Source organism: Aulonocara sp. 'chitande type north' Nkhata Bay, linkage group LG8, assembly GCF_057382095.1.
Source record: "Aulonocara sp. 'chitande type north' Nkhata Bay isolate Kocher_YH1m ecotype deep benthic linkage group LG8, A_spYH_male_GT1.1, whole genome shotgun sequence".
Classification (NCBI taxonomy): domain Eukaryota; kingdom Metazoa; phylum Chordata; class Actinopteri; order Cichliformes; family Cichlidae; genus Aulonocara; species Aulonocara sp. 'chitande type north' Nkhata Bay.
The window spans coordinates 21,172,356-21,199,984 of NC_141351.1; the positions used below are offsets into that span (position 1 = coordinate 21,172,356).

Genomic DNA, 27,629 nt, shown 5'->3' on the forward strand with positions numbered 1-27,629 from the left:
TTCAGTGTTTAAATATTAAACATGTTAGTTTTACTGTAACGAACAGGTACAAGTGTAATCAAAATATTAAAGTTCTGATAAGATGATAAGCTTCGACTTTTAAGTTCATCAGCTTTTTCGGGTTTACAGTAGTTGGCATTAAGAGTAAAAATGTTGAAACTGAACTGCAAACGAGTATAAAAACTCCTATTTAAAGACCTTGAGTAAATCATTTATTACTTGTAGACTTGACTATGTATTGACATAGTATATTGGAATGAGCAACACTGATATCCCAAGACGCTTCTAGATGCTGGCAGCGTGTGTTTAGAATATAGAAAGAATATCATAAAAATATTTGCTCAGTATAAATTAAAAGAAAAATGAATATGTTGATCAGCATTAATAAATCAAAAATCAACATAGCAATAATACATACATACACAAACAATTTAATAAAAAATAATAATAACTATAGATATAAATAGAGAATCGAATAAATTAAAACAGCGTTCATGTCACAGACATGATAACAGACAGATTTTAGTTGGCACTGTGCAGAGATGAAACCAGCTTGTCTGCTCTTACTAGATGGCCTTTGGTTTCATTCCTGATCACCTCCAAGGTTTCAGCACTATGACCCTACAGACACAACAATATGATCGTAGTTATTATTAACATATTCTGGAATACTTAATACCTAAATATTAATTCTAAGTAAACATAAATCATAAGGTCTAAAAAACTTGGAAAGAAAAGCGTCTGGACTTCTTTAAGTTGCTTGAAGACGTTTCACCTCTCATCCAAGAAGCTTCTTCAGTTCTAGGGTCAATTGGTGGAGAGTCCCAGATTTAAACCCTGTGGGAGTTTACCCCCCAAAAGGGAAAAAAGGACCCCCTAATGATCCACTACCTAATCACATGAGCCAAGGTGTGAAAACGGGTGTAGGTCACAATCAGCCAAAGTTTCAGGGGAGCTCATTGTAAAACCTAGCCCCACCCTATCATGTGATTTCCTAAGGTCAAATGGCCCAGGATGTGAGTGAGCGTTAAGGCGTCTGGGAAGGGATCTCAAAACTGGATTATAGATGGCAGACAGTTGGTGTCGTAAACCACCGCCTCTGTTCAAAGATGGTCACTCACAGTGGACATAGATGCCCTCTTTTACTCCTCTTTCAAACCATCTACATTCCAAAATGTGAACATTGGCAACCTCCACTGGACAAAGGTCTAAAGGACAAAGGTCACTCTTTCGAGGATGCCAGTGTTCACATATAACTGAAGCAGGTGCACGGCCAGAATTTTTTTTTTTTTTTTTAGAGGTGGCCATATGGGGGCCACGAAAAATATATGAGTGGTACACCAAAAACAGAACAGCGTAGGGGCACAGCAGAGGGGAGGGGGTGACGACGGGAAATTGTGAGAGACATACAAAGTGACACAATATGGTTGATAAAAAATGCATATCAAAGAATAAACAAGTTAATGTTTCTACTTATTGTCAAGTGTCGTCCTGTCTTGTGCTCACGTTTATTAAAATTATTACCGACATAGCTACATAGGACAGTCTTACCAAGGGAACCAGCCATGGAATTTTTGAAATTTTTGGCTACTTGATTTAATTCTATCTAAGGCAGGATATTTGTGCTATTGCCCATTTATATATTTACTTAATTTCTTTCATACTAATTTATTTCTGTGATTGTCAGTGATGGTCTTGTTTTCCCAGGAATTCTCTGCGTACAAGCAACGTTTTCGATCTGCACACTGACCAACGCGGTATTTTTCTACTGTCCAAATGAGCGATTTAATTACTTAAACGGAAAATCACCCAATACGTAAAGCTGCAGGTCTAATTGCACAGTAGGTATCTGTTGTGCCAGAAATGGGAAGTTCAAACATAAAGAAACTGAAAGTTAGTGAATGTGCGCGTGCACTGTTGCTATCATTCTTAAGAATCGACCTTTGATATTTCACCTTCTGAGGATTTAGAGTGATGAGTAGGTAACCTAGGAGTTCACCTTTACATTATAATGGGAAAATCTGAGCAGATTTTAACCCTGAAATGGAAACAAAACTTGCGCATTGTTCAAAGTTTACATTATAAAGGAATGCGTCTTTGTTTAGAGTCTTATTCTTCGTCTTCCAAGAAAAAAACCTATATGTGTGCATTGCTTGGTGTTTGTAATTTAGCACTCATTTAAGGTATCTAATTTGTCAGAAATTATCTTCTGAGCTTTGTGCTGGAAACTCAGCCCAGTAATACACGTTTTCAATATCGAACATCAAATAACTCAAATTACACCATCAGTTGTGAGTTTTAATTGTGATTTTTTTTTTTTTTTTTAGGTATTCAGTTACACATGTCGATTGCCTGTAACCATTATAATGATGGCAATTAATCCTCAGTGTTTAAATTTTTGTTTGTCCTAACATTTGGGATATTTTATTTCCTTATGATACAAATTAAAATCCGTAATGTTCTCTGCATAGTGAAAGCCGTCATTCACCTTCGGGATTCACACAGCAGGTTATTTTGATTTGATTTGATTTTTATTGATTAGCATTCAAATATCTCAGTGAAAACAGAACAAAGATCTACCACAAAGCAAGAAAGCATGAGACAAGGCTAATCAAAAGGTATTGGCTGAAGCATTTGCTTATTACGCCAACCCTTTTCACAAAATATCTTTTTGCATGCAGCTCGAAGCAAATAATAAAACAAAGCAAAAACCAAACAAACAAACAAACAAACAAACAAACAAACAAACAAACAAACAAACAAACAAACAAACAAACAAACAAACAAACAAAAAACTTTCCACCTTAGATAAGTAACTACATCAAAGCAAAAGAATCAAGAGGGGGGTTTTTTTTTTTGGGGGGGGGGGGGGGGGGGGGTTGGAAAAAAATGGAAATGGAAAGCTATAAACGCGGCATTTCAGGGCTTCATGCAAAAGCAATTAATACCTTTTGAAAAAATGATGATGTGGATATTTCCTTTGCTTGCCTGTTTCTCGCTTTGTTCACTGCAGGCTCCTCGTTGAGCTGCAAATGGATGGATCATAAATTCAGACAGCACAACGAAGAGACTCTGAATCTACTTGATACCATGGTGAGTGCACATCTTTTAATATTCAGTCTAAATATTTAAAAGTGTACTGACTGTAATTTAGTTATTTAAACGTAGTGCCTGTTAACTCAAACATGATATGTCTCTGTATGTGATGCAGGCTAATAACTACACTAACACCACTGAAGTGGAGGTCACTGGTCTTCCCTAATCACCTGTACCGCCAGGTGTCCATATCATCAGTAAGTGAACCTCAGCTTTGACTTAATTAATTAATCAACGTATTTATTTATTTTCAGAGACAGTCATGTGAATACATAATCTGTGATTGCTCTCCTTCCAGGCTGAGGATAAACTGGCTTTCACAGTTCAGGTTCTGGAGGAGGTGGCTGCCCTGTTTGAGGAGGATAACAGCTCTGCATCATGGGAGGACAGCACAGTGAGGAACTTTCTCAATATTGTCAACAAACAGGCCGAAGAGCTTCACTCCTGTTTAAGTTCACTTTCAGTAACACCACTACTGAGATAACTGAGATCAATTATACTGCTTACATGGCTAAAACATATATTTAAATGACCATTTTTCCTTATTTAGATTGGGAGCCACAGTCACAAGAAGAAGAACTCACAGCTGTATTTCAAAAGACTTTCAGATGATGTCCTAAAGAAGAAGGTACGTCTTTAATGTTTTGACCAATTCTTTAATTAAACACCTCTGGCATGTTTTAATAGTGATAATGTTGTTGTGTCTGTAGGGTCACAGTGCAGAACCATGGGAGGTGATCAGGAGGTGATCATTAGCCCATCTATTAAGAGCAGAACCGCTGGCTTCATCTCTGCACACTGCCAACTAAAATCTCTGTCACATAAAGAATGTAAAATTTATTGCCTTTATTTATTTATTTATTTATCCATTGATTTTATGTATTAGTTGATTGGATTTGTATCTATTTTCAAATATGACCAACTGAAACTAACATTTTCTATAAATGTTTTGTCTGGAATTCAATAAAAAATAACTCTTATTTCCAATTAAATGTTTTCATTATTTTGATTCCTGGAAAACAAAATAACACAAAAGAATTAAAAATGTGTTTTTAATTTATATAGGTAAGTGTCCTTTGTAAGGAAGAGAGGAACCTGAGAGTCTTACTTCTAGTCTAGAGCAGTTTCTTTGTAGCTTCACACTGGTTTCAGTCTTCTCTGACTGACTGATCCTTTTCTATTGGCACTGATGGTTATTTTGCTTTGTTAGCCCCTCACACCTGTTGTGTACCTCAATTTCAAGAGGTTCACTATATACTCTACCTTTTGGGTATATTTTTGATTAATTTTATGGTGATGATGATGATAATAAAATGAAACCTAACCCATGCATTCCTTTACTGTAAGATGAAATCACAAGCATGGGAAGAACACCAAACCTTACTCAGAAGGACCATAGCTGGCCAGTGGATTCAAATTGGCCATCATTGTTGTGAGTCAACACATCTGCTTTGGATTTTGTTGGTCCAGTCAATAGGCATTATGAATAACTACAGAACCATGCTGCCCTCCCCCCCCCCCCCCCTTTAAATTAGAATTCAAATTCAAGGTTCAAATCAAATCTGTTCTTCTTATTGTTTTCAAAAGTTGTCTTTTTTTGTTTTGTTTTATGGAATTATTGCTATTGGTTGCTGGAAAGCAAGTGTAAAAAAGAAAAGCCTTGAACTACTTGCAATATGAGAAAATGTGGCTCAATCACTTACAATTCATTGCTAATGACCTTTCCAAAAACATCTTGGAGTGAGGTTTTCCAGTTAAGCAGACAATATTCACAGCCACATCTTTAGCATAAAGGCATTTCTAAAGGCCCAAGTGTACTGTTGCTGCTGTCCTTGCAAACATCACAGAAGGAAGTCATGAAAGGCTCATTATTCCGCATTTCTATTAAGAAGCTACACCGAATGTCTGATGGAGTTTGCTACTACTAAAGTTGGTTCTTGAAGTTACTTCATTCATGCAATTATTCACTTTTTCAATCCCATTTGTCACTGAATTATTAGATTTTCAACCAGACATAATTCAATATAAGGTTACACAATATATATCAGAAAAACAACAACATAAAAATGTATTTTTTTTCATGTAAAAAAGTCAAAGTTATGGTTAATATTTAATAAGCCTTCAATTTATGAAAGCGATGACAAACAGCTTGAAATATCTAAACTATTGCATTTCAACAGTTTGTCTGCATGATTGCAGAGGATCTTCAAAGGCATTAAACCTTCAACATAAATAAAAAAAATTTGGTTAAATGTTGCACAGCATTCATAAAATCTGTATTAAAATAGCTGTGGCTGGGTGTGGTTTGTGGCGCGGCTGCAGGGGAGGCTGACACACATTGGAGCTCATCACGCCTGCCCCGGAAAAAACGTGCTGGCACCTGAGGTTGTTGTGGTGTGTGTGGGGTTGTAGCTGAAAAGTTGCAACTGAGTGTCGTAATAACCAGCAACCAAATAAAACTGTTAAAAGAGTGAACTGTGTAGTCGGGTCCGGGTCCAACTATTTTTGTAGTTTCTGTATTAAAAGAGCAGATCTGTCTTGGTGAATGATCAAATAGATATTTCTACACTAAACACTCACCATGTTTTAGACATTTTTTTCTACTCATTATAAATAACGGCAACACCTTTTTGCTTCCTTTTGCAGCAATCTTCCCAAATCTTCCCATTAAAATGTGAAGGAGAATCCCCTTCTTTGGCTTACCTACTTCTAAAACTACATCCTAGAGAGGCAAATATCACTGATCGATTCCTATGAATGATCGTGACAGTGCAGTTACTCAGTCACTAACTCACTTTCAGTTTCTTCATACAGAAACTTCCTGTTTATGGCTCTATGGATACTATGCTTTTAGACCTCCAGGTTTTTCTATTACATAGTTCTCTATTTTACACGCCTGGTAATTAAGTTGGTGATTTGAACAATAGGAAAATACCACATTGCTAATTGTACATATCAAATCACCTGTACCCCCACAGAGTATGGAAAGAATTCCTATAAAGCCATGCCAAAAAAATAATAATACTGAAATAAATGAAATTTAATAATAAATATATAAATGCCCAATACTACAAATGTTCTGTAATATTAAATCAAGCAGTCAATAATTGTTTTTGATTTGATTGTTTTAATTTGTTTGATGTAAAGTCACCATATAAACACTTTATTTCTTTTATCAAGCTAACACATATACAGCCTATGATAAACAAAATAGTCAGTTATGAGTTGTATTTTTTGTCATGCTTTTTTTTGGTCTTTTCTAGATCTTCAGGTACATATGTTTCTTTTTTATCATTCTGATATTTTACCATGTTCTCCGTTCTTTTGTGTAATTATAGATTTAAAGCCAACATTTAACAATCTGCTCCATCAGAACACCAGGACACCTGAGGGTTTGCTTCATACAAAAGCAGTTTATAGCTTCTGAAAAAGCGATCAGCAGGATTCTCTTTGCTTGCCTGTTTCTCGCTCTGTCCACTGAAGGCTGCTCGCTAAGCTGCAGATGGATGGATCATAAATTCAGACAGAACAATGAAGAAACTCTAATTCTACTTGATACCATGGTGACTGTTTTACTATTGTTGTGTTTTACGTTTCAGTTTTGCTAAAGACTTTTTCAAAAGCCTCTTGGAGTTGTTGTCAGAACAGACTTGTGTGAACCATGCTATGATCATGTCTTTTACTGCTCTATAGAAAAACAAAAAGCTGGAAACGGCCGCAAAGTTGCTGAAACATCACAGTGGGAAATCATGAAAGAAGTTAAAAGCAACCAAAGGGCAAACAGAAAGAAAAGGTTCTATTGATTAAAAGGTCAAAGCAGGTCAAAATTTTCCCCTTTTTGTGCAGCTTTGATAAGAGCCTACAGAAAATGTCTGATGGCATTTACTGGTTCTTGAAGTCACTTGGTTCTCAAGTTTTTTTTTCACGTTTTCCAGCATGTTTGCTGTTGGATTATTACAGTCTTGACCAGACATAATTTAATGAATAATTATAATAAATAAAAAATTACACACAACGTACTTTAGAAACAAAAAAACAAAGAAGAACCAAAGTTTAATATTTAATAACCCTTCAGAAAGCTTAAATATTAAGTATTAAATAATTATATCAACTGTTAAGTTTAATACATATTTATAATTATGTATATCTGTTAGCCCACACAGAGGAAAAAAAGAATCACTTATCCAAGCAGCTTGTAAATGAAAAAAAAGAAGAATATATTACAAAATTATAAGCTAAATGAAAAAATCCTTCTTGTAAGAATTAGAATAATGTAGATTTTTTTTCTTCAGATCATCATCTGCGAGTTTCTTGAAATGCATTTCTTTCTTCAAACACAGCTGTGTTATTATTCTCTGGCTCTCTTCCTCACCATGCCTTTTATTTTGTAATTTTGTAAAGTCTCAAGGGATGTTAATCTTCCCATGTTGCCACAAGTTTCACATATTCTAGGTAAAAGAAGGTGAAATATCACTGGCCGGTTCCTTTGAATGAATGCTGAATGGCAACAGTTGCAGAACCACAAAGCCACTTTTTATCGCTTCCTTTTTATGTCTCGTGTGGATACTGTGCAGTTTCATTTATTTATGAAGTATTAGTTTTCCACACAAGCAACTGAGTAATCATAAAAAAATCACATAGGTCAGCGTACAGTAAAGGGTTGTGCCCTAGTGGAAAAGTACCCAGGAATAAGAAAACAATTAACCAAACCAAACCATTAACAATCTGTGGAAATAATTCATGTGTAAATGCACAATACCCAAATTCAGCAGCTAACAAATCATTTTAATTGTATAATAGTCTAAATGTAATAAAGTTGGAATGATATTGTTGTAACACATTATATTTTTTTTTATACCAAAACACAAGCTATTCCAGTGATAAAATCTGAAACTTTGAATTTATAATAAAAAGCTACTAAAGCTACTCAATGCCATCTAATAAGTTGGATTTTTGTTTAGTTTAAATATTTCAATATTGTGTTTGATGCTTTAAACACTTGATGAGTTTAATGCAGGATAACTGAACCAACACCACTGAAGTGGAGGAAAATATACCCTTCCCCAATCATCTGTACCGTCAGGCGTCCCCAGCTTTTACTTCTAAACCTACTTCTCTTCTTCTTCTTCTTCTTCTTCTTCTTCTTCTTCTTCTTCTTCTTCTTCTTCTTCTTCTTCTTCTTCTTCTTTTAAACAAAATCACTGGATGTAATAAATACATTGACCTTTCCTTTTAAAAATTTCCTGAGCAGTGGTGTAAAAGTATCTGTTAGGTAGTCTGTGATTGTTCTTCCAGGTTGCAGGATTAACTGGATTTCGAATGCAATTCTCGAACTCACAAACTAATTTCTCATCATTGCTTAGCACACAAACTGACACAGGTTAACGTGACCACACAAGCAGAAGTTTAGATCGACTTTATTTTAAATCAGTATATAATAAAATGAATAAAAAATGAGTTAATTAAAGAAACTAAAAATGACGCTTTAAGTAATATAGGATCATAATGTAGTGGAAACGGTAAATAGACCTAACCTGAAATTTCGAGATCTGCTCCAGTGATCTAGACGAGTGTGATCTGGCATATTGGTGCAATAAGTCCGTCAGATAAAGAAGAGTTACTCTTCTTAAGGGTTACTTAAGTGTTTAAAAATGAGCTACAAAATTCACAAATGCTAATATTTTATTAATTCGTTAATATATGTACCAGTGAATATATGCTCACATTTGCATGACATCAGAACCACCTGCACTGGGGTATTAGTGTTGTTCATTCCAATATACAGTGAATTGCTTAATCAAATCTACAGGCGATAAATTACTCAGGGTCTTCAAAATGAGAGTTTTTATGCTTTTTATAGTGGTCACAATTCAAGCTAGGCCGTATTTGTCCTGTACCGGTCCAGAAAATTTTGAAAATTGAAATTGTGGGTTTCAGTCAGGGTTACTGATCTCGTGTCTGCCTATACAATAGTAGTGTCTTTATTCATTATTTCTCAATTGAGATGAAAACATGGGCTAATCTTCCGATTAAGACGTGAAGCAGTTTTCCGTATAGGTTACCTGGTTCACACAGGGAAGCCACAGGTTCAAGATAAAACAAGGCGAAATGTCACTCATCGGTTCGCGTTACGACACATTCCGCACAGTCATCAAGCCACTTTCAGTTTCTGAAAGTAAGAACTTCCCTTTTATAGCACACATGGACACTGTGCAATAGACCTGGAGCGTTAGGTAAAAGAAGCAACTGAGTAATTCCAACTGTGACAAAAATACATTGTTCGTTGTTCAAACCGAAAACACTGTGTGCTGTGTGAAAAAAAGATGCCGAAAAAAGGAAAAAAAAAAACACAAACAAGTAATGCAAATTGATGAAATGTGCAGTACCAGCTTTTATTATAAATTACACAGATTTAAGTAAGGTGGCCGTTAATGAAATCTCATTGTATTTAATTATTTTTATTTTCGGGGTGTAAACTGGCGCTAAAATCGAGATAAATATTCAAGGAAGACGTAATTTTTTTCATATCACAACTTAACTATTTCAGAAACATGTAGAGGTAGCCTAATGGGGAAAAAAATCAGCTGTGAGATGTGTTTCTTGTTTTGTGTTTCACGTATTTAAGTTCATGTATTTATGTTTGGCAGGTAACTCGTAGTGACGTAAATTACTAAATTAACGAGGGTGATACCTTAGCTTGTTTAAAAACGCTGCCTATCCTCCACTGTGGAATATTTTCTTTGATTTGGATGCAAATTCTAATCTGAGATTTCCGACATTACAGCCTGTTGTACGTTGAGGCCTCAACCCGCTCACCTGCGGGTTTCCCAGGTATGGAAAATGAAATATGTTCGCTCTGCTATAAATGCGGCGCTGCAGGTCTGCTCCATCAGAACACCGGGAGACATCCGAGTTTGCTTCATACAAAGGAAGTTTATACCTTTAAAAAATGATGAACAGGATTCTCTTTGCTTGCCTGTTTCTTGCTCTGTCCACTGAAAGCTCCTCGCTAAGCTGCAGATGGATGGATCATAAATTCAGACAGCACAACGAAGAAACTCTGAATCTAATTGATACCATGGTGAGTGTTTAATGCTTTAATATTAGTTAATTTGTTATTTTTCGTGAAAGAATTATTTCAATTTAGCATCTGATGACTAAAACACTCAATGTGTTTCAGGCTAAAAACTCCACTAACACCACTGAAGTGGAGGTCACTGTGGCCTTCCCTAATCACCTGTATCACCAGGTGTCCAAATCATCAGTAAGTGAACCTCAGCTTTTGCCTATTTATAGAAAAAAACATAATTTTCCCTTGGGACAGATTAATTTGGTCTTTTAAATCCACTCTTATTATTATTGAAGCATTTCTAAAGTGGTCTGTATTTGATCTTCTTCTTCTTCCAGGCTGAGGATAAACTGGCTTTCACAGTTCAGATTCTGGAGGAGGTGGCTGCCCTGTTTGAGGAGGATCACAGCTCTGCATCATGGGAGGACAGCACAGTGAGGAACTTGCTCAATATTGTCAACAAACAGGCTGAAGAGCTTCACTCCTGTGTAAGTTCACTTTCAGTTAGGTTTTTATTACATTCGAATATGATACTTTACATGACATGACATATTCTTAATTGTCATTTTGCTTGTAATTAAATTAGATTGGGAGCCACAGTCACAAGAAGAAAACCACAAAGCTGCACATGTACTTTAAGAGACTCTCACATCATATCCTAAAGGAAATGGTAAGATCACATCATTCTCATTAATTTGGGTTTTAGATCAACCTTAAAGTAAATAGATATAATAACTTGTTTCAATAACAATAAGAATATTAATATTGGTATTTCTGTAGCGTCACAGTGCTGAAGCCTGGGAGGTGATCAGGAAAGAAGCCAAAGCCCATCTAATGAGAGCAGAACAGCTGGCTTCATCTCTGCACACGGCCCAATAAAACCTGTCTCTTGTCATGTCTGTAATGACGGCTGTGTTAATTTAATTGCTTGTCTATTTATTTTATTTATTTATTTATTTATTTAGTTACTTGGTTATTTGTATATTTTTGTTTTGATTGTTTTTCTATGCTGATGAAGATTTAGGAATATTTTTTTATCTTTATAATGAGCAAAATGAACATTTTGTAAAATATATTTTACCAAATAAAAGAATCTATCTTCTTACAAAGTGAATTTATTGTTTATATTACTTTTTAATATCAAAATGGTGAACTTGTAAGTTCCTTTAACCAGATTTCGATTGCAATTAAACTAAAAAATGAAAAACAAAACTCCACAGTGCTTGGAAGTTCACGAAAGTGGAATGAAAGTGTTCTTTAATGGGTTAAAAGGAAAGCCCATAATATAAGATGTAACTCTTCTGTCACTTAATCAATAAATTGACACGATTAAGACAGTTATTTCATGATGAAATAAACAAAAACGTGGATAATGTTTTTCCAGCCTTTCTGTTTTACATTGATCCAGTTTGGGCCAAATTTTAACTGATGGCCTCACATTTGGAATATTTTGACATAGAGAGGAGTTCATGGTCTCCTCAGGGACTACAAGTTGTTCACATCTTATGGCTGCAAAACAAGTCCTCTTGTATCTGTGCTAAAATACTTAATTTCAGATGTGATGCTGTGAAGTTTACTTTTTGTTAAATAATTATAAATACTGTCGTCTAAGCTTCCACTTAAATTATTTTACAACCTGAAAATGACCAAATTATTTATTTATTCTTTTATTTATTTTTAATGCTCGAATATGGAAAAACTTAGAATTGAAGAAGTATGTACCATTTTTCAGTTCTTTTATGCATGATATAGTTATATTTGTATAGGCATTGTGCTCATGTACTGCATCAGTCTAACTTTTACTTTGTGTGGGGTGGCTGAGGCTCAGGTGGTAGAGCAGATCAGCTACTGATCGGAAGGTTGGTGGTTCGATCCTTGGCTTCCCCAGTCTGCATGCCTTGGGCAAGATACTAACCCTGAGTTGCATTCATCGGAGTATGAATGTGTGTGAATGTAGTTTAGGTTGCACTTGAAGTGCTTGTATGAGTGGGTGTGAATGGGTGAATGAGGCATGTTGTATAGAGCGCTTTGAGTACCCCGGGAGAGTAGAAAAGTGTGGCAGTTAGTCGAACCTTGGACAATGCAGTTTACATCCTGATGGTGGAACACTGGACCAGCTCTTTATCCTCTTGAGGATACTTGAGGGTGCATGGGAGTTTGTCCAACCAGTCTACATGGGCTTTGTGGACCCGGAGAAGGCACTCGACCATGTCCGTCAGAGTGTCTTGTGGAAGGTACTTCAGGAGTATGGGCTGTTTGGCCCATTGCTATGGACCACTCAATTCTCATACAACCATTTCAGGAGCTTGGTCCGCATAGCCAGCAATGAGCAATAAGTCAGACTGGTTTCCGGTGGGTGATGGATTCCACCAGGGCCGCCCTTATCACCGGTTCTGTTCATAATTTGTATTTAGAGAATTTCTAGGTGTAGCCAAGTGGCAGAAGGCTCAGATGTTCTCTGAATCTCAGCTCTGCATTTCATATATGATGTTGTTCTATTGCCTTCATCGGCTGATGACCTCCAGCTCACACTGGAATGCTGCACAGCCAAATGTAATGAAGTGAATGAGAATAGCACCTCCAAATCTAAGGCCATGGTGCTCAGCCAGAAAAGGGTGGACTGTCCACTCGTGATCAGGGATGAGTTTGTGCCCCGAGTGGAGGAGTTTAAGTATCTTGGGGTCCTGTTCACGAGTGATGGGAGAAGGGGGAAGGACATTGACAGACAGATCAGTGCTGCGGCTGCTGTACTGGTCCATCAGGGTGAAGAGAGAGCTGAGTGTAAAGGCAAAGCTCTCAGTTTACTCGTCATACTTTATAAACCAAAAGAAACCAAACCAAAGAAAGTCTCTAAAGTGGTCTTGGTGCTCATACTCACTCCACATGAGGTATCAGTACTTCTACTTTCTATGTTATAAGAGCTTTTGTGAAGAATCAAAACAATCTTTCTATATAAATCTGGACAATGTGTCTAATGTTTGATTGCACTCATTAAAAATAAGTGCATAACCATTATTCTTGATATTTCAGGAACAGAAAAGTCAACAATTTCAATTTGTGTGATAAGAAAATATTTATTGACTTTAACATATCAAATAATATGTCTAGTTTATTTTATGGAAAATGTTCAGAAATCTAATAAATAAATGAATAAATAATACAAAAATAAATACTAGTGTCAATATTATGAATACAATAAATAAATTAAACCAATTAAGAAATACAAATACATTTTAAAAATTTATCCGAAAGACAAGTTTTAGTGGGCATTTCCCAGAGAGTTAACCAGGAATGCGCATTGACTCAGATGATCTTCTGTTATGTTCCTGATCGTCTCCCAGGCTTCAGCACTGTAACCCTACAGACAAAACAATATTATCATTATTAAAATACCAGCGGTGTAAAATCTGTCATAGCTAAATACTAAATACAGGCTCAGTAAAAAAAAAAAATGCCGGCTTACATTTTTCTTTAGGATTTCATTTGAGAGTCTCTTGAAATACATTTCTGTCCGCCGTTGCACCTTCTGTGTCGTGTAACTGTGGCTTCCAATCTAAATAAATCAAGAGAAATAAAACAAAATATATTTAAATAAATCATTCACCACTTTAACTTATTCACAGTTGTCAGGTCTTTTACACAAGAGAGACTGAATTCATTGTAAAATTACAAAAACAAATGTAAGTGAACTTACACAGGAGCGAAGCTCTTCAGCCTGTTTGTTCACAATATTGAGAAAGTTCTCCACTGTGTTCTCCTCCCATGAGGCAGAGCTGTGATCCTCCTCAAACAGGGCAGCCACCTCCTCCAGAATCTGAACTATGAAAGCCAGTTTATCCTCATCCTAGAAGAAGAAGAAGACGAAGATGAAGAAGAAGAGATCATACTTCTTTAAAACTTCAAGATGGCTGAATAGTCAAAGAACAAGAATCCACACAGCTATGAGAAATTTCCCAGGGACCGAAAATCTTTGTTTGCACAGGAACAAATGTTTGAAAATAACATTGTTGTGTTTTGTCTTTGAATTATACATTTTTATGCACAGGAGTTATGACAGAGTCGTGATAAGAGACAACTCCCTTGGCTCTGTGGGAGAGAATCCCTTCGACCCTTTCATAGCTGAACAGTCTATATATAGGTAAAGACAAACTTTTGTGGATTTGCAATCACGACACTTTCCATTCTTTCATTAAAAAAGAAACAACTTTATGTAAAAAGCTGGGGATGACTTACTGTTGCTTTGGACTTCTGGTGATACAGTTGATTAGGGAAAGCCACTGTGTGCTCAATTTCAGCATCCTTAGTGGTGTTAGTAATCTGCATCACACACAAAACACGCACACGCATCATATCCATGGAACTAATCAAACTATATAAATCAATACCATGTTAAACATTATGCAAAGAAGTGCACTCACCATCATATCAAGGAAACCCAAAGCTCTGTTGTTGTACACATGGAATTGATGGTTTATGTCGTCTTGATCATTTACAATCCATTTGCAACCTAGCAAAGAGCCCGTACTGTACATCCCGAGAAACAGGCAAGCGATGAAAATCCTGCTGATCATTTTTGAAAAATGTAGAAATTTCCTTAGTGTGAAGCAAATTCTCAGGTCTCCTGGTGTTCTGATGGAGCAAACCTCAGGCGCTTCATTTATAGCAAAGCCCAAGGACACACCTATTTCATTTTCTAATCATCTGGATAATCGTCTCAAAAGTAAAAACATAGCAGATTTATGTCATCCTTTTAAGATTTAATATCTGTTCTTTCATTTATAGAGAGTGCAAGATTTCGTTTTCTAACTCTATCAAGTAGAAACTAGAAAAACGTGAACCAGAAAAAAGATTTATGTCATTTTTTTTAGTTTGTGTTTGTGTTTTTTTTTGTTGTTGTTTTTTTATGATAATTGTGTCATATAAAGACAGTGTTGTACAAAAATTGGCTATGATATAACAAAAACTGAGGCAGCAGCACCATGAGATGACGTCAAGTTACCACATAAAAGCATAAAAACACAAATCTCCACCTCTATGTCAATCTCTTAATACTTGCGATTAACATGAAACCTTTAGGCGATTTTAAAGTAAACGTAGAACAACAGTCGTTTAATTAGTTTAATTAGTTTAATTAGTTCAATTAGTTTAAATGTAATTTAATTACTGTCAAGTAAAAGTTTATTTATCCGAAATCTGTTTTTACTTCTTGATTTTAATCTTGGAAAATTTAAGATAGGAGATTTACAGCAATGTTTTTCAGGGAGTCTTTACTTTCTTGGCAGTTTGCAAGACATTAAGGTAGCTAAAATTAAAAAAAAAAAAAAAAGTTTTAGTTTTTTAACCTTCAGCTGGTTTCAAGTAAACCTCGGATAATGGTCGTTTAATATATGTGTATTTTAATTACCGTCATGTAAAAGTATATTCATCTCAATTCTTTCTTACATTATTTTATCTTGGAAAATTGAAGGTTGGAGATTTACAGTAATTATTTTCAGGCAGTAGTATTCACCTTCTTTGCGGGTTGCAAGCAGTAGCGGTTTTTGATATCAGCATCGTGGTGGGGGGCGGATTCACGGGCATCGGCAAATATAAATAAATAAATAAATTGCTCGTACTCATGCTGCCCAGACATCAGCCAGCGCGTATTGGGAATGGCATAGGCACCATCGGTTTTCTATCGCCCATTTGCTGGGAGTAAGGGCGCCCTCCGTTTGCGAGGTGCGCCTGCTTCTTGTGGCACAGGGAGGAGAGGGCGGGGCGGCGGGGGATTCTTTGGCTGGTTGGATAGCATCTAATAACCAACTCGCAAAATAAAACAATAAAAAAACCAACAAACACCAAACACGAGACATCATGATACTGACTTATCATTCTAATTCTATACGCGAAAAGTGAGCGCGAGAGCCCTCGGTGCGCCTGCTTGCTGCTGAAGTCAAAGTAAACTTTATTGTCATCTCCGCTATATACAGTCCAGTATATAGAGAGACGAAACGCCGAGCCTCCAGTTACAGCAGTGCAAGTAAACGAACAACAAATATAAGAAGAGTAAGAAAATAAATACACACTTTAGGACTCGGGGTAAAGGGATCAATAACAACTTAAAATTTATAATTTACAGTTTGATGATCTGTCTGTGAAGGTTCTCAGTCATCCAGGTCATCGTAGTCAAAGGAGCTTGCAAAGAAAAGCGTCTGGACTTCTTTAAGTTACTTGAAGACGTTTCACCTCTCATCCGAGAAGCTTCTTCAGTTCTAAGGTCAAATGGTGGAGAGTCCCAGATATAAACCCCCCACAGAGGGACAAAAGGACCCCCTGATGATCCTCTAATCGCCTGAGCCAAGGTGGGAAACTGGGTGTGGGTCCCAATCAGCCAGAGTTTCGGGTGAGTTCATTGTGAAACCTGGCCCCACCTTATCATGCGAATTCCTGAGGTCAGATGGCCCAGGATGTGAGTGGGCGTTAAGGCGTCTGGGAAGGGATCTCAAAACTGGATTATAGATGGCAGAGAGTTGGTGTCGTAAACCACCGCCTCTGTTCAAAGATGGTCGCTCACAGTGGACATAGATGGCTTCTTTCACTCCTCTTTCAAACCATCTGTCCTCTCTGTCCAAAATGTGAACATTGGCATCCTCGAAAGAGTGTCCTTTATCCTTAAGATGCAGATGGACTGCTGAGTCTTGTCCTGTGGAGGTGGCTCTTCTGTGTTGTACCATGCGCTTGTGAAGTGGCTGTTTGGTCTCTCCAATGTAGAGGTCTGGGCATTCCTCGCTGCACTGTACAGCATACACCACATTGTTAAGTCTGTGTTTTGGCGTTTTGTCTTTCGGGTGAACCAGTTTTTGTCTGAGCGTGTTGCTGGGTCTGAAATACACTGGGATGTCGTGCTTGGAGAAAACTCTCCTGAGTTTTTCTGATACACCGGCTACATAGGGGATGACAATGTTGTTGCGTCTGTCTTTCTTATCCTCCCTCGCTGGTGTCTGATCTTCTTTTCTGTGCCTCTTTGCTGACTTTAAGAACGCCCATTTAGGATAGCCGCACGTTTTGAGTGCTTCCTTTACATGTGTGTGTTCCTTCTTTTTTCCTTCAGGCTTAGAGGGAACATGTTCTGCCCGGTGGTGTAGGGTCCTAATTACTCCAAGTTTGTGTTCCAGAGGGTGATGGGAGTCGAACAGGAGGTACTGGTCCGTGTGTGTGGGCTTCTGGTAAACTTCGATGTTGAGGTTGCCATTCTCTTCAATGTGCACAGCGCAGTCCAGGAAAGGCAAACAGTTATCCTTTGTGTCTTCCCTGGTGAACTTTGAAGTTTGATGATCTCACACACAGCCTGTCGACAGGGGAGGGGGGCCGGCTGCTTCCAAATAGAGCACATTTCATTCATAAAGATGTAAATCCAAGCCCATATGTATTCATGATTTGAATCCTGGGTTGTGTGAAATCCCAGAAATACACCTTAGACAAAGTGAATCTGCGAACTAGGTGTAGGTCTATTAGGTTATATTGTGGCGATCGTTGAGTTGGGGAATTTGTGTTCATACTGGAGTGCAAAATTAAAACCAATGGAAGATGGACAAGAACAGTTCAAAGCCATCAGGTGCTCAGTTTAGAAAAAATAGAAAAGAAGAGGAGGAGAAACGAGCAAAAGATACAGGTAAGCAGATGTGTCATTGGATAATGGCAGGTCATCCTGAAACAATCAGAATCAGAATACTTCATTCCCTAAGGAAATAATGTGGGTTACAGTTGCTCCAAAGAGAAATGGTAAAAATAGTCCTGTTCTCATTGTATGACGAATTATGATGGCTGTTTGGTCACCGTTTGCATACAATGCATACTCTCTCTCTCTTCATATGTATGTATGTGTGTGTATGTGTGTGTGTGTGTGTGTGTGTGTGTGTGTGTGTGTGTGTGCGTGTGTGTGTGTTTCTCTGGCGAAATTCAGTATGGTTCCGTCCAACAGTTTTATGTTACTGTACAATTCCTAATATGTTTTGTGTGTGTGTGTGTGTGTGATGGGGGGGGGGGCTCCAGAGGGAGTGTTCGCCCGGGGCGCCAAACAGGCTAGGACCGCCACTGGTTGCAAGACATTAATGGCAGTTTTAAAAAAAAATGTTAAAAAATGAAAACAGTCAACGTCGAACACATTTCGTTACTTATGATGAAATAAAATGAAAGCGGATGTGCGCCAAACGTCAGTGACGCTCCTTACGCACGTTTGTTTTCATTTAGGGTTGTAGGGTTGATTACAGGAGAGAAGAAAAGAGTATAGAGTGATTTAAGTTTATGTTTTTTCAGGTTCTGAAATATATAAAAAGCCAAATATACAGGTCATATAAGTTGCAGAGTGTGTTATGAAAAGTCTTTAGCAGGGCAGGAGCTGTGAACGGAGAACAGAAAGTCTGTGGCGTCTACAACAATATGTAACAGAGCACTAAGGTGTCAAATAAAATGTCAAAGAGATAAATGTATAATTTATTTATTTATTCCATCAATTAAACATACATTTCCCATTCATTCCCAAACAGGACTCAAAACATATTTTACTAATATTCCAGCTGCACATTAAACCTATCAAACCAAAGGTGCGAGCAAATAACACTACACTGCACTACACTAAACCCAGTTTAGAGACACTGCAATCAATTTACCACTGGGCACGCACTGCAAACAGTTCTGGTCTCAGCACAGCTGGGAATCAGCGGTATGCGTAACCTGCAGTCTGGATTTATAAAAGGGAAGTGGCACAAATTAATAAACGAAAAGATAAAGATAACAACGAGAGAGGTTAGTCCGCTCTTCATTCATAACAGTCTTTACGGCTGGACGGACTAACCAAAGGAAATTACAAATCAACCAAAAAGAAACATTAACTGCAGAGGCATCACAACAACAGAATATTGATCGCGCGCTGTCGATCTACAGCTTGAACACCATTAAAACGTCACACGAACAACATACCCACTCGCACCAGAGTGAGTTAATTGTCTCTGGAACTTCCTCACCGAGGAGCGCTGACCTCACCTCACACACCTATTAACTTTCAAAGTTCCTCTGCCAATCACACGGCAGCAAGCAGCAAACTGCCAGGTGACACTTGTTCCAAGTAGAAACTCTACGCCGCCTATAGGTGATACTCGTAAACTACAGCTTCCACTTTGGGTATTTTTTTTCTCTTTACCGAGGAAAATGAAAGCGGCTGCCACGTGAGTGAAGAATGGGCGTAGGTATGAATGAGCAGGTGTATTTACCTTGGTTCATTGCATCATTGCGTCATTTCATGTGGCCTGCATTTAGCTTTTTCAGCAGTTTCTTCATTATTAAGCAGCTTGCACTTCTGCTGTACTTGTAAATCAGTTGTGATGTATTTGTGTTAACCTCATGTAACCGGTAGTGGAGGTCAAACCAGGAGTATTTATCTGCTCCGAGTCTGAAATAATAATAACTGAAAAAAGCCCCCCTCAGCAAAACAAAACAAACAAACAAGAAAAGCAATCCAGCACATGTAGTACTTGCAATGACGTTATCGTTAACATATATCTGACCTGTGATCTGATCACTTTTGTTTCATCACCTGTTCATGCATGTGGGTCCACCGTCTGCCTGCCACATGCCCGTTTCTTGACAATAATAGATGAAAATGTCCTCAAAGCAGCATTAATATCCCTGTAACACGTTACCTGTTTAGTATCAAAACGTAAGCCTATACACGATTTGGTTACAAATGAAATCATCAGTCGTGAGTTGAGTTTGTCGTCATGTTTCTTAGGTGTTCAAATGGATGTGTATGTCCACGAATCCTCATAATGAGGTCAAACCCTCATACATCATGATATCTTATCTTCTTTAAGATATATTGTTAAGTGTGGGATATTTTTTTTATAGACGGAAATTTAAATCCCACGTGTACGACATTACAGCTTGTTGTACCTGCGGGTTTCCCAGGTATATAGAAAATGAAATATTTTCGCTCTGCTATAAATGCGGCGCTGCAGGTCTGCTCCATCAGAACACCGGGAGACATCCGAGTTTGCTTCATACAAAGGAAGTTTATACCTTTAAAAAAAATGATGAACAGGATTCTCTTTGCTTGCCTGTTTCTCACTCTGTCCACTGAAAGCTCCTCGCTAAGCTGCAGATGGATGGATCATAAATTCAGACAGCACAACGAAGAAACTCTGAATCTGCTTGATACCATGGTGAGTGTTTTAATGTTTTAATATTAGTTGATTCGTTATTTAAATAGTTTTAGAATTATTTCACTTGAGCATCTGATGACTAAAACATTCAATGTGTTGCAGGCTAAAAACGCCACTAACACCACTGAAGTGGAGGTCACTGTGGCCTTCCCTAATCACCTGTACCACCAGGTGTCCAAATCATCAGTAAGTGAACCTCAGCTTTTGCCTATTTATAGAAAAAAACATAATTTTCCCTTAGGACAGATTAATTTTGTCTTTTAAATCCACTCTTATTATTATTGAAGCATTTCTAAAGTGGTCTGTATTTGATCTTCTTCTTCTTCCAGGCTGAGGATAAACTGGCTTTCACAGTTCAGATTCTGGAGGAGGTGGCTGCCCTGTTTGAGGAGGATCACAGCGCTGCATCATGGGAGGACAGCACAGTGAGGAACTTGCTCAATATTGTCAGCAAACAGGCTGAAGAGCTTCACTCCTGTGTAAGTTCACTTTCAGTTAGGTTTTTATTACATTCGAATATGATACTTTACATGACATGACATATTCTTAATTGTCATTTTGCTTGTAATTAAATTAGATTGGGAGCCACAGTCACAAGAAGAAAACCACAAAGCTGCGCATGTACTTTAAGAGACTCTCACATCATATCCTAAAGGAAATGGTAAGATCACATCATTCTCATTAATTTGGGGTTTAGATCATCCTTAAGATAAATAGATATAATAACTTGTTTCAATAACAATAAGAATACTAATATTGGTATTTCTGTAGGGTCACAGTGCTGAAGCCTGGGAGGTGATCAGGAAAGAAACCAAAGCCCATCTAATGAGAGCAGAACAGCTGGCTTCATCTCTGCACACGGCCCAATAAAACCTGTCTCTTGTCATGTCTGTAATGACGGCTGTGTTAATTTAATTGCTTGTCTATTTATTTTATTTATTTATTTATTCACTTGGTTGTTTGTATATTCATTTTTGTTTTGTTTTGATTGTTTTTCTGTGCTGATGAAGATTTAGGAATATTTTTTATCTTTATAATGAGCAAAATGAACATTTTGTAAAATATATTTTACCAAATAAAAGAATCTATCTTCTTACAAAGTGAATTTATTGTTTATATTACTTTTTAATATCAAAATGGTGAACTTGTAAGTTCCTTTAACCAGATTTCGATTGCAATTAAACTAAAAAATGAAAAACAAAACTCCACAGTGCTTGGAAGTTCACGAAAGTGGAATGAAAGTGTTCTTTAATGGGTTAAAAGGAAAGCCCATAATATAAGATGTAACTCTTCTGTCACTTAATCAATAAATTGACACGATTAAGACAGTTATTTCATGATGAAATAAACAAAAACGTGGGTAATGTTTTTCCAGCCTTTCTGTTTTACATTGATCCAGTTTGGGCCAAATTTTAACTGATGGCCTCACATTTGGAATATTTTGACATAGAGAGGAGTTCATGGTCTCCTCAGGGACTACAAGTTGTTCACGTCTTATGGCTGCAAAACAAGTCCTCTTGTATCTGCGCTAATATACTTAATTTCAGATGTGATGCTGTGAAGTTTACTTTTTGTTAAATAATTATAAATACTGTCGTCTAAGCTTCCACTTAAATTATTTTACAACCTGAAAATGACCAAATTATTTATTTATTCTTTTATTTATTTTTAATGCTCGAATATGGAAAAACTTAGAATTGAAGAAGTATGTACCATTTTTCAGTTCTTTTATGCATGATATAGGTATATTTGTATAGGCATTGTGCTCATGTACTGCATCAGTCTAACTTTTACTTTGTGTGGGGTGGCTGAGGCTCAGGTAGTAGAGCAGATCAGCTACTGATCGGAAGGTTGGTGGTTCGATCCTTGGCTTCCCCAGTCTGCATGCCTTGGGCAAGATACTAACCCTGAGTTGCATTCATCGGAGTATGAATGTGTGTGAATGTAGTTTAGGTTGCACTTGAAGTGCTTGTATGAGTGGGTGTGAATGGGTGAATGAGGCATGTTGTATAGAGCGCTTTGAGTACCCCGGGAGAGTAGAAAAGTGCTATATAAGAATCAGTCCATTTACCAGATCAGGGGTGGTACCTCTGAGGTGGCAGTTAGTCGAACCTTGGACAATGCAGTTTACATCCTGATGGTGGAACACTGGACCAGCTCTTTATCCTCTTGAGGATACTTGAGGGTGCATGGGAGTTTGTCCAACCAGTCTACATGGGCTTTGTGGACCCGGAGAAGGCACTCGACCATGTCCGTCAGAGTGTCTTGTGGAAGGTACTTCAGGAGTATGGGCTGTTTGGCCCATTGCTATGGACCACTCAATTCTCATACAACCATTTCAGGAGCTTGGTCCGCATAGCCAGCAATGAGCAATAAGTCAGACTGGTTTCCGGTGGGTGATGGATTCCACCAGGGCCGCCCTGGTCACCGGTTCTGTTCATAATTTGTATTTAGAGAATTTCTAGGTGTAGCCAAGTGGCAGAAGGCTCAGATGTTCTCTGAATCTCAGCTCTGCATTTCGTATATGATGTTGTTCTATTGCCTTCATCGGCTGATGACCTCCAGCTCGCACTGGAATGCTGCACAGCCAAATGTAATGAAGTGAATGAGAATAGCACCTCCAAATCTAAGGCCATGGTGCTCAGCCAGAAAAGGGTGGACTGTCCACTCGTGATCAGGGATGAGTTTGTGCCCCGAGTGGAGGAGTTTAAGTATCTTGGGGCCCTGTTCACGAGTGATGGGAGAAGGGGGAAGGACATTGACAGACAGATCAGTGCTGCGGCTGCTGTACTGGTCCATCAGGGTGAAGAGAGAGCTGAGTGTAAAGGCAAAGCTCTCAGTTTACTCGTCATACTTTATAAACCAAAAGAAACCAAACCAAAGAAAGTCTCTAAAGTGGTCTTGGTGCTCATACTCACTCCACATGAGGTATCAGTACTTCTACTTTCTATGTTATAAGAGCTTTTGTGAAGAATCAAAACAATCTTTCTATATAAATCTGGACAATGTGTCTAATGTTTGATTGCACTCATTAAAAATAAGTGCATAACCATTATTCTTGATATTTCAGGAACAGAAAAGTCAACAATTTCAATTTGTGTGATAAGAAAATATTTATTGACTTTAACATATCAAATAATATGTCTAGTTTATTTTATGGAAAATGTTCAGAAATCTAATAAATAAATGAATAAATAATACACAAATACTAAAAATAAATAATAGTGTCAATATTATGAATACAATAAATAAATTAAACCAATTAAGAAATACAAATACATTTTAAAAATTTATCCGAAAGACAAGTTTTAGTGGGCATTTCCCAGAGAGTTAACCAGGAATGCGCATTGACTCAGATGATCTTCTGTTATGTTCCTGATCGTCTCCCAGGCTTCAGCACTGTAACCCTACAGACAAAACAATATTATCATTATTAAAATACCAGCGGTGTAAAATCTGTCATAGCTAAATACTAAATACAGGCTCAGTAAAAAAAAATAATGCCGGCTTACATTTTTCTTTAGGATTTCATTTGAGAGTCTCTTGAAATACATTTCTGTCCGCCGTTGCACCTTCTGTGTCGTGTAACTGTGGCTTCCAATCTAAATAAATCAAGAGAAATAAAACAAAATATATTTAAATAAATCATTCACCACTTTAACTGTAAAAGACCTGACAACTTCACAGTTGTCAGGTCTTTTACACAAGAGAGACTGAATTCATTGTAAAATTACAAAAACAAATGAAAGTGAACTTACACAGGAGCGAAGCTCTTCAGCCTGTTTGTTCACAATATTGAGAAAGTTCTCCACTGTGTTCTCCTCCCATGAGGCAGAGCTGTGATCCTCCTCAAACAGGGCAGCCACCTCCTCCAGAATCTAAACTATGAAAGCCAGTTTATCCTCATCCTAGAAGAAGAAGAAGACGAAGATGAAGAAGAAGAGATCATACTTCTTTAAAACTTCAAGATGGCTGAATAGTCAAAGAACAAGAATCCACACAGCTATGAGAAATTTCCCAGGGACCGAAAATCTTTGTTTGCACAGGAACAAATGTTTGAAAATAACATTGTTGTGTTTTGTCTTTGAATTATACATTTTTATGCACAGGAGTTATGACAGAGTCGTGATAAGAGACAACTCCCTTGGCTCTGTGGGAGAGAATCCCTTCGACCCTTTCATAGCTGAACAGTCTATATATAGGTAAAGACAAACTTTTGTGGATTTGCAATCACGACACTTTCCATTCTTTCATTAAAAAAGAAACAACTTTATGTAAAAAGCTGGGGATGACTTACTGTTGCTTTGGACTTCTGGTGATACAGTTGATTAGGGAAAGCCACTGTGTGCTCAATTTCAGCATCCTTAGTGGTGTTAGTAATCTGAATCACACACAAAACACGCACACGCATCATATCCATGGAACTAATCAAACTATATAAATCAATACCATGTTAAACATTATGCAAAGAAGTGCACTCACCATCATATCAAGGAAACCCAAAGCTCTGTTGTTGTACACATGGAATTGATGGTTTATGTCGTCTTGATCTTTTACAATCCATTTGCAACCTAGCAAAGAGCCCGTACTGTACATCCCGAGAAACAGGCAAGCGATGAAAATCCTGCTGATCATTTTTGAAAAATGTAGAAATTTCCTTAGTGTGAAGCAAATTCTCAGGTCTCCTGGTGTTCTGATGGAGCAAACCTCAGGCGCTTCATTTATAGCAAAGCCCAAGGACACACCTATTTCATTTTCTAATCAGCTGGATAATCGTCTCAAAAGTAAAAACATAGTAGATTTATGTCATCCTTTTAAGATTTAATATCTGTTCTTTCATTTATAGAGAGTGCAAGATTTCGTTTTCTAACTCTATCAAGTAGAAACTAGAAAAACGTGAACCAGAAAAAAGATTTATGTCATTTTTTTTAGTTTGTGTTTGTGTTTTTTTTGTTTTGTTGTTTTTTTATGATAATTGTGTCATATAAAGACAGTGTTGTACAAAAATTGGCTATGATATAACAAAAACTGAGGCAGCAGCACCATGAGATGACGTCAAGTTACCACATAAAAGCATAAAAACACAAATCTCCACCTCTATGTCAATCTCTTAATACTTGCGATTAACATGAAACCTTTAGGCGATTTTAAAGTAAACGTAGAACAACAGTCGTTTAATTAGTTTAATTAGTTTAAATGTAATTTAATTACCGTCAAGTAAAAGTTTATTTATCCAAAATCTGTTTTTACTTCTTGATTTTAATCTTGGAAAATTGAAGATAGGAGATTTACAGCAATGTTTTTCAGGGAGTCTTTACTTTCTTGGCAGTTTGCAAGACATTAAGGTAGCTAAAATAAAAAAAATAAAAATTAGTTTTAGTTTTTTAACCTTCAGCTGGTTTCAAGTAAACCTCGGATAATGGTCGTTTAATATATGTGTATTTTAATTACCGTCATGTAAAAGTATATTCATCTCAATTCTTTCTTACATTATTTTATCTTGGAAAATTGAAGGTTGGAGATTTACAGTAATTATTTTCAGGCAGTAGTATTCACCTTCTTTGCGGGTTGCAAGCAGTAGCGGTTTTTGATATCAGCATCGTGGTGGGGGGCGGATTGCTGGGAGTAAGGGCGCCCTCCGTTTGCGAGGTGCGCCTGCTTCTTGTGGCACAGGGAGGAGAGGGCGGGGCGGCGGGGGATTCTTTGGCTGGTTGGATAGCATCTAATAACCAACTCGCAAAATAAAACAATAAAAAAAACCAACAAACACCAAACACGAGACATCATGATACTGACTTAGAATTTGCACCGATGTTTTTTCGAAATTCTATACGCGAAAAGTGAGCGCGAGAGCCCTCGGTGCACCTGCTTGCTGCTGAAGTCAAAGTAAACTTTATTGTCATCTCCGCTATATACAGTCCGGTATATAGAGAGACGAAACGCCGAGCCTCCAGTTACAGCAGTGCAAGTAAACGAACAACAAATATAAGAAGAGTAAGAAAATAAATACACACTTTAGGACTCGGGGTAAAGGGATCAATAACAATTTAAAATTTATAATTTACAGTTTGATGATCTGTCTGTGAAGGTTCTCAGTCATCCAGGTCATCGTAGTCAAAGGAGCTTGCAAAGAAAAGCGTCTGGACTTCTTTAAGTTACTTGAAGACGTTTCACCTCTCATCCGAGAAGCTTCTTCAGTTCTAAGGTCAAATGGTGGAGAGTCCCAGATATTAGTGGGAGTATCCGCCCACAGAGGGACAAAAGGACCCCCTGATGATCCTCTAATCGTCTGAGCCAAGGTGTGAAACTGGGTGTGGGTCCCAATCAGCCAGAGTTTCGGGTGAGTTCATTGTGAAACCTGGCCGTAAACCACCGCCTCTGTTCAAAGATGGTCGCTCACAGTGGACATATATGGCTTCTTTCACTCCTCTTTCAAACCATCTGTCCTCTCTGTCCAAAATGTGAACATTGGCATCCTCGAAAGAGTGTCCTTTATCCTTAAGATGCAGATGGACTGCTGAGTCTTGTCCTGTGGAGGTGGCTCTTCTGTGTTGTGCCATGCGCTTGTGAAGTGGCTGTTTGGTCTCTCTTCGATAATCTTTAATCCTACAACTTGCATAGTTCCCATTTCTGTATAACTGTATATCTCAGATTCTGTAAAGTTATTTATTTCATATTCTGTATAGTTTTTCATATTTATATCCTGTTCATAGCCTGTACATAGCTTGTACTCACTACAGCCTGTACATACAGCCTGTCGACAGGGGAGGGGGGCCGGCTGCTTCCAAATAGAGCACATTTCATTCATAAAGATGTAAATCCAAGCCCATATGTATTCATGATTTGAATCCTGGGTTGTGTGAAATCCCAGAAATACACCTTAGACAAAGTGAATCTGCGAACTAGGTGTAGGTCTATTAGGTTATATTGTGGCGATCGTTGAGTTGGGGAATTTGTGTTCATACTGGAGTGCAAAATTAAAACCAATGGAAGATGAACAAGAACAGTTCAAAGCCATCAGGTGCTCAGTTTAGAAAAAATAGAAAAGAAGAGGAGGAGAAACGAGCAAAAGATACAGGTAAGCAGATGTGTCATTGGATAATGGCAGGTCATCCTGAAACAATCAGAATCAGAATACTTCATTAATCCCTAAGGAAATAATGTGGGTTACAGTTGCTCCAAAGAGAAATGGTAAAAATAGTAACAGTAACAGACTAAACTCCAAACAATACATTATGTTACAGATTTTAATATTAATTAGTCATTGT

The 27,629-nt window shown here is 37.5% G+C and overlaps 3 protein-coding genes and 2 pseudogenes across 3 annotated transcripts; 3 read left to right on the forward strand and 2 right to left on the reverse strand.

Moving 5' to 3' along the window:
- Positions 1–522: 522 nt before the first annotated feature.
- Positions 523–14,736, reverse strand: LOC147323713 (interferon a3-like). The gene is made up of 5 exons (XM_086304820.1): positions 14,584–14,736; positions 14,399–14,482; positions 13,860–14,009; positions 13,629–13,718; positions 523–621 (listed from the first exon to the last, which is right to left on the reverse strand). The coding sequence occupies exons 1-5, from the start codon at positions 14,734–14,736 to the stop codon at positions 523–525; spliced, it is 576 nt and encodes a 191-aa protein (XP_086160946.1).
- On the forward strand, positions 2,959–3,905 carry LOC147323714 (interferon a3-like; annotated as a pseudogene).
- LOC147323715 (interferon a3-like) lies at positions 10,046–11,504 on the forward strand. The gene is made up of 5 exons (XM_086304818.1): positions 10,046–10,177; positions 10,277–10,360; positions 10,504–10,653; positions 10,752–10,835; positions 10,946–11,504. The coding sequence occupies exons 1-5, from the start codon at positions 10,046–10,048 to the stop codon at positions 11,042–11,044; spliced, it is 549 nt and encodes a 182-aa protein (XP_086160944.1). The 3' UTR covers positions 11,045–11,504.
- Positions 14,737–20,229: 5,493 nt separating the features above from the next.
- LOC147323716 (interferon a3-like) lies at positions 20,230–21,738 on the forward strand. The gene is made up of 5 exons (XM_086304819.1): positions 20,230–20,361; positions 20,464–20,547; positions 20,691–20,840; positions 20,939–21,022; positions 21,133–21,738. The coding sequence occupies exons 1-5, from the start codon at positions 20,230–20,232 to the stop codon at positions 21,229–21,231; spliced, it is 549 nt and encodes a 182-aa protein (XP_086160945.1). The 3' UTR covers positions 21,232–21,738.
- A 1,931-nt stretch (positions 21,739–23,669) lies between these two features.
- Positions 23,670–24,996, reverse strand: LOC147323717 (interferon a3-like; annotated as a pseudogene).
- Between the last annotated feature and the right edge of the window lie 2,633 nt (positions 24,997–27,629).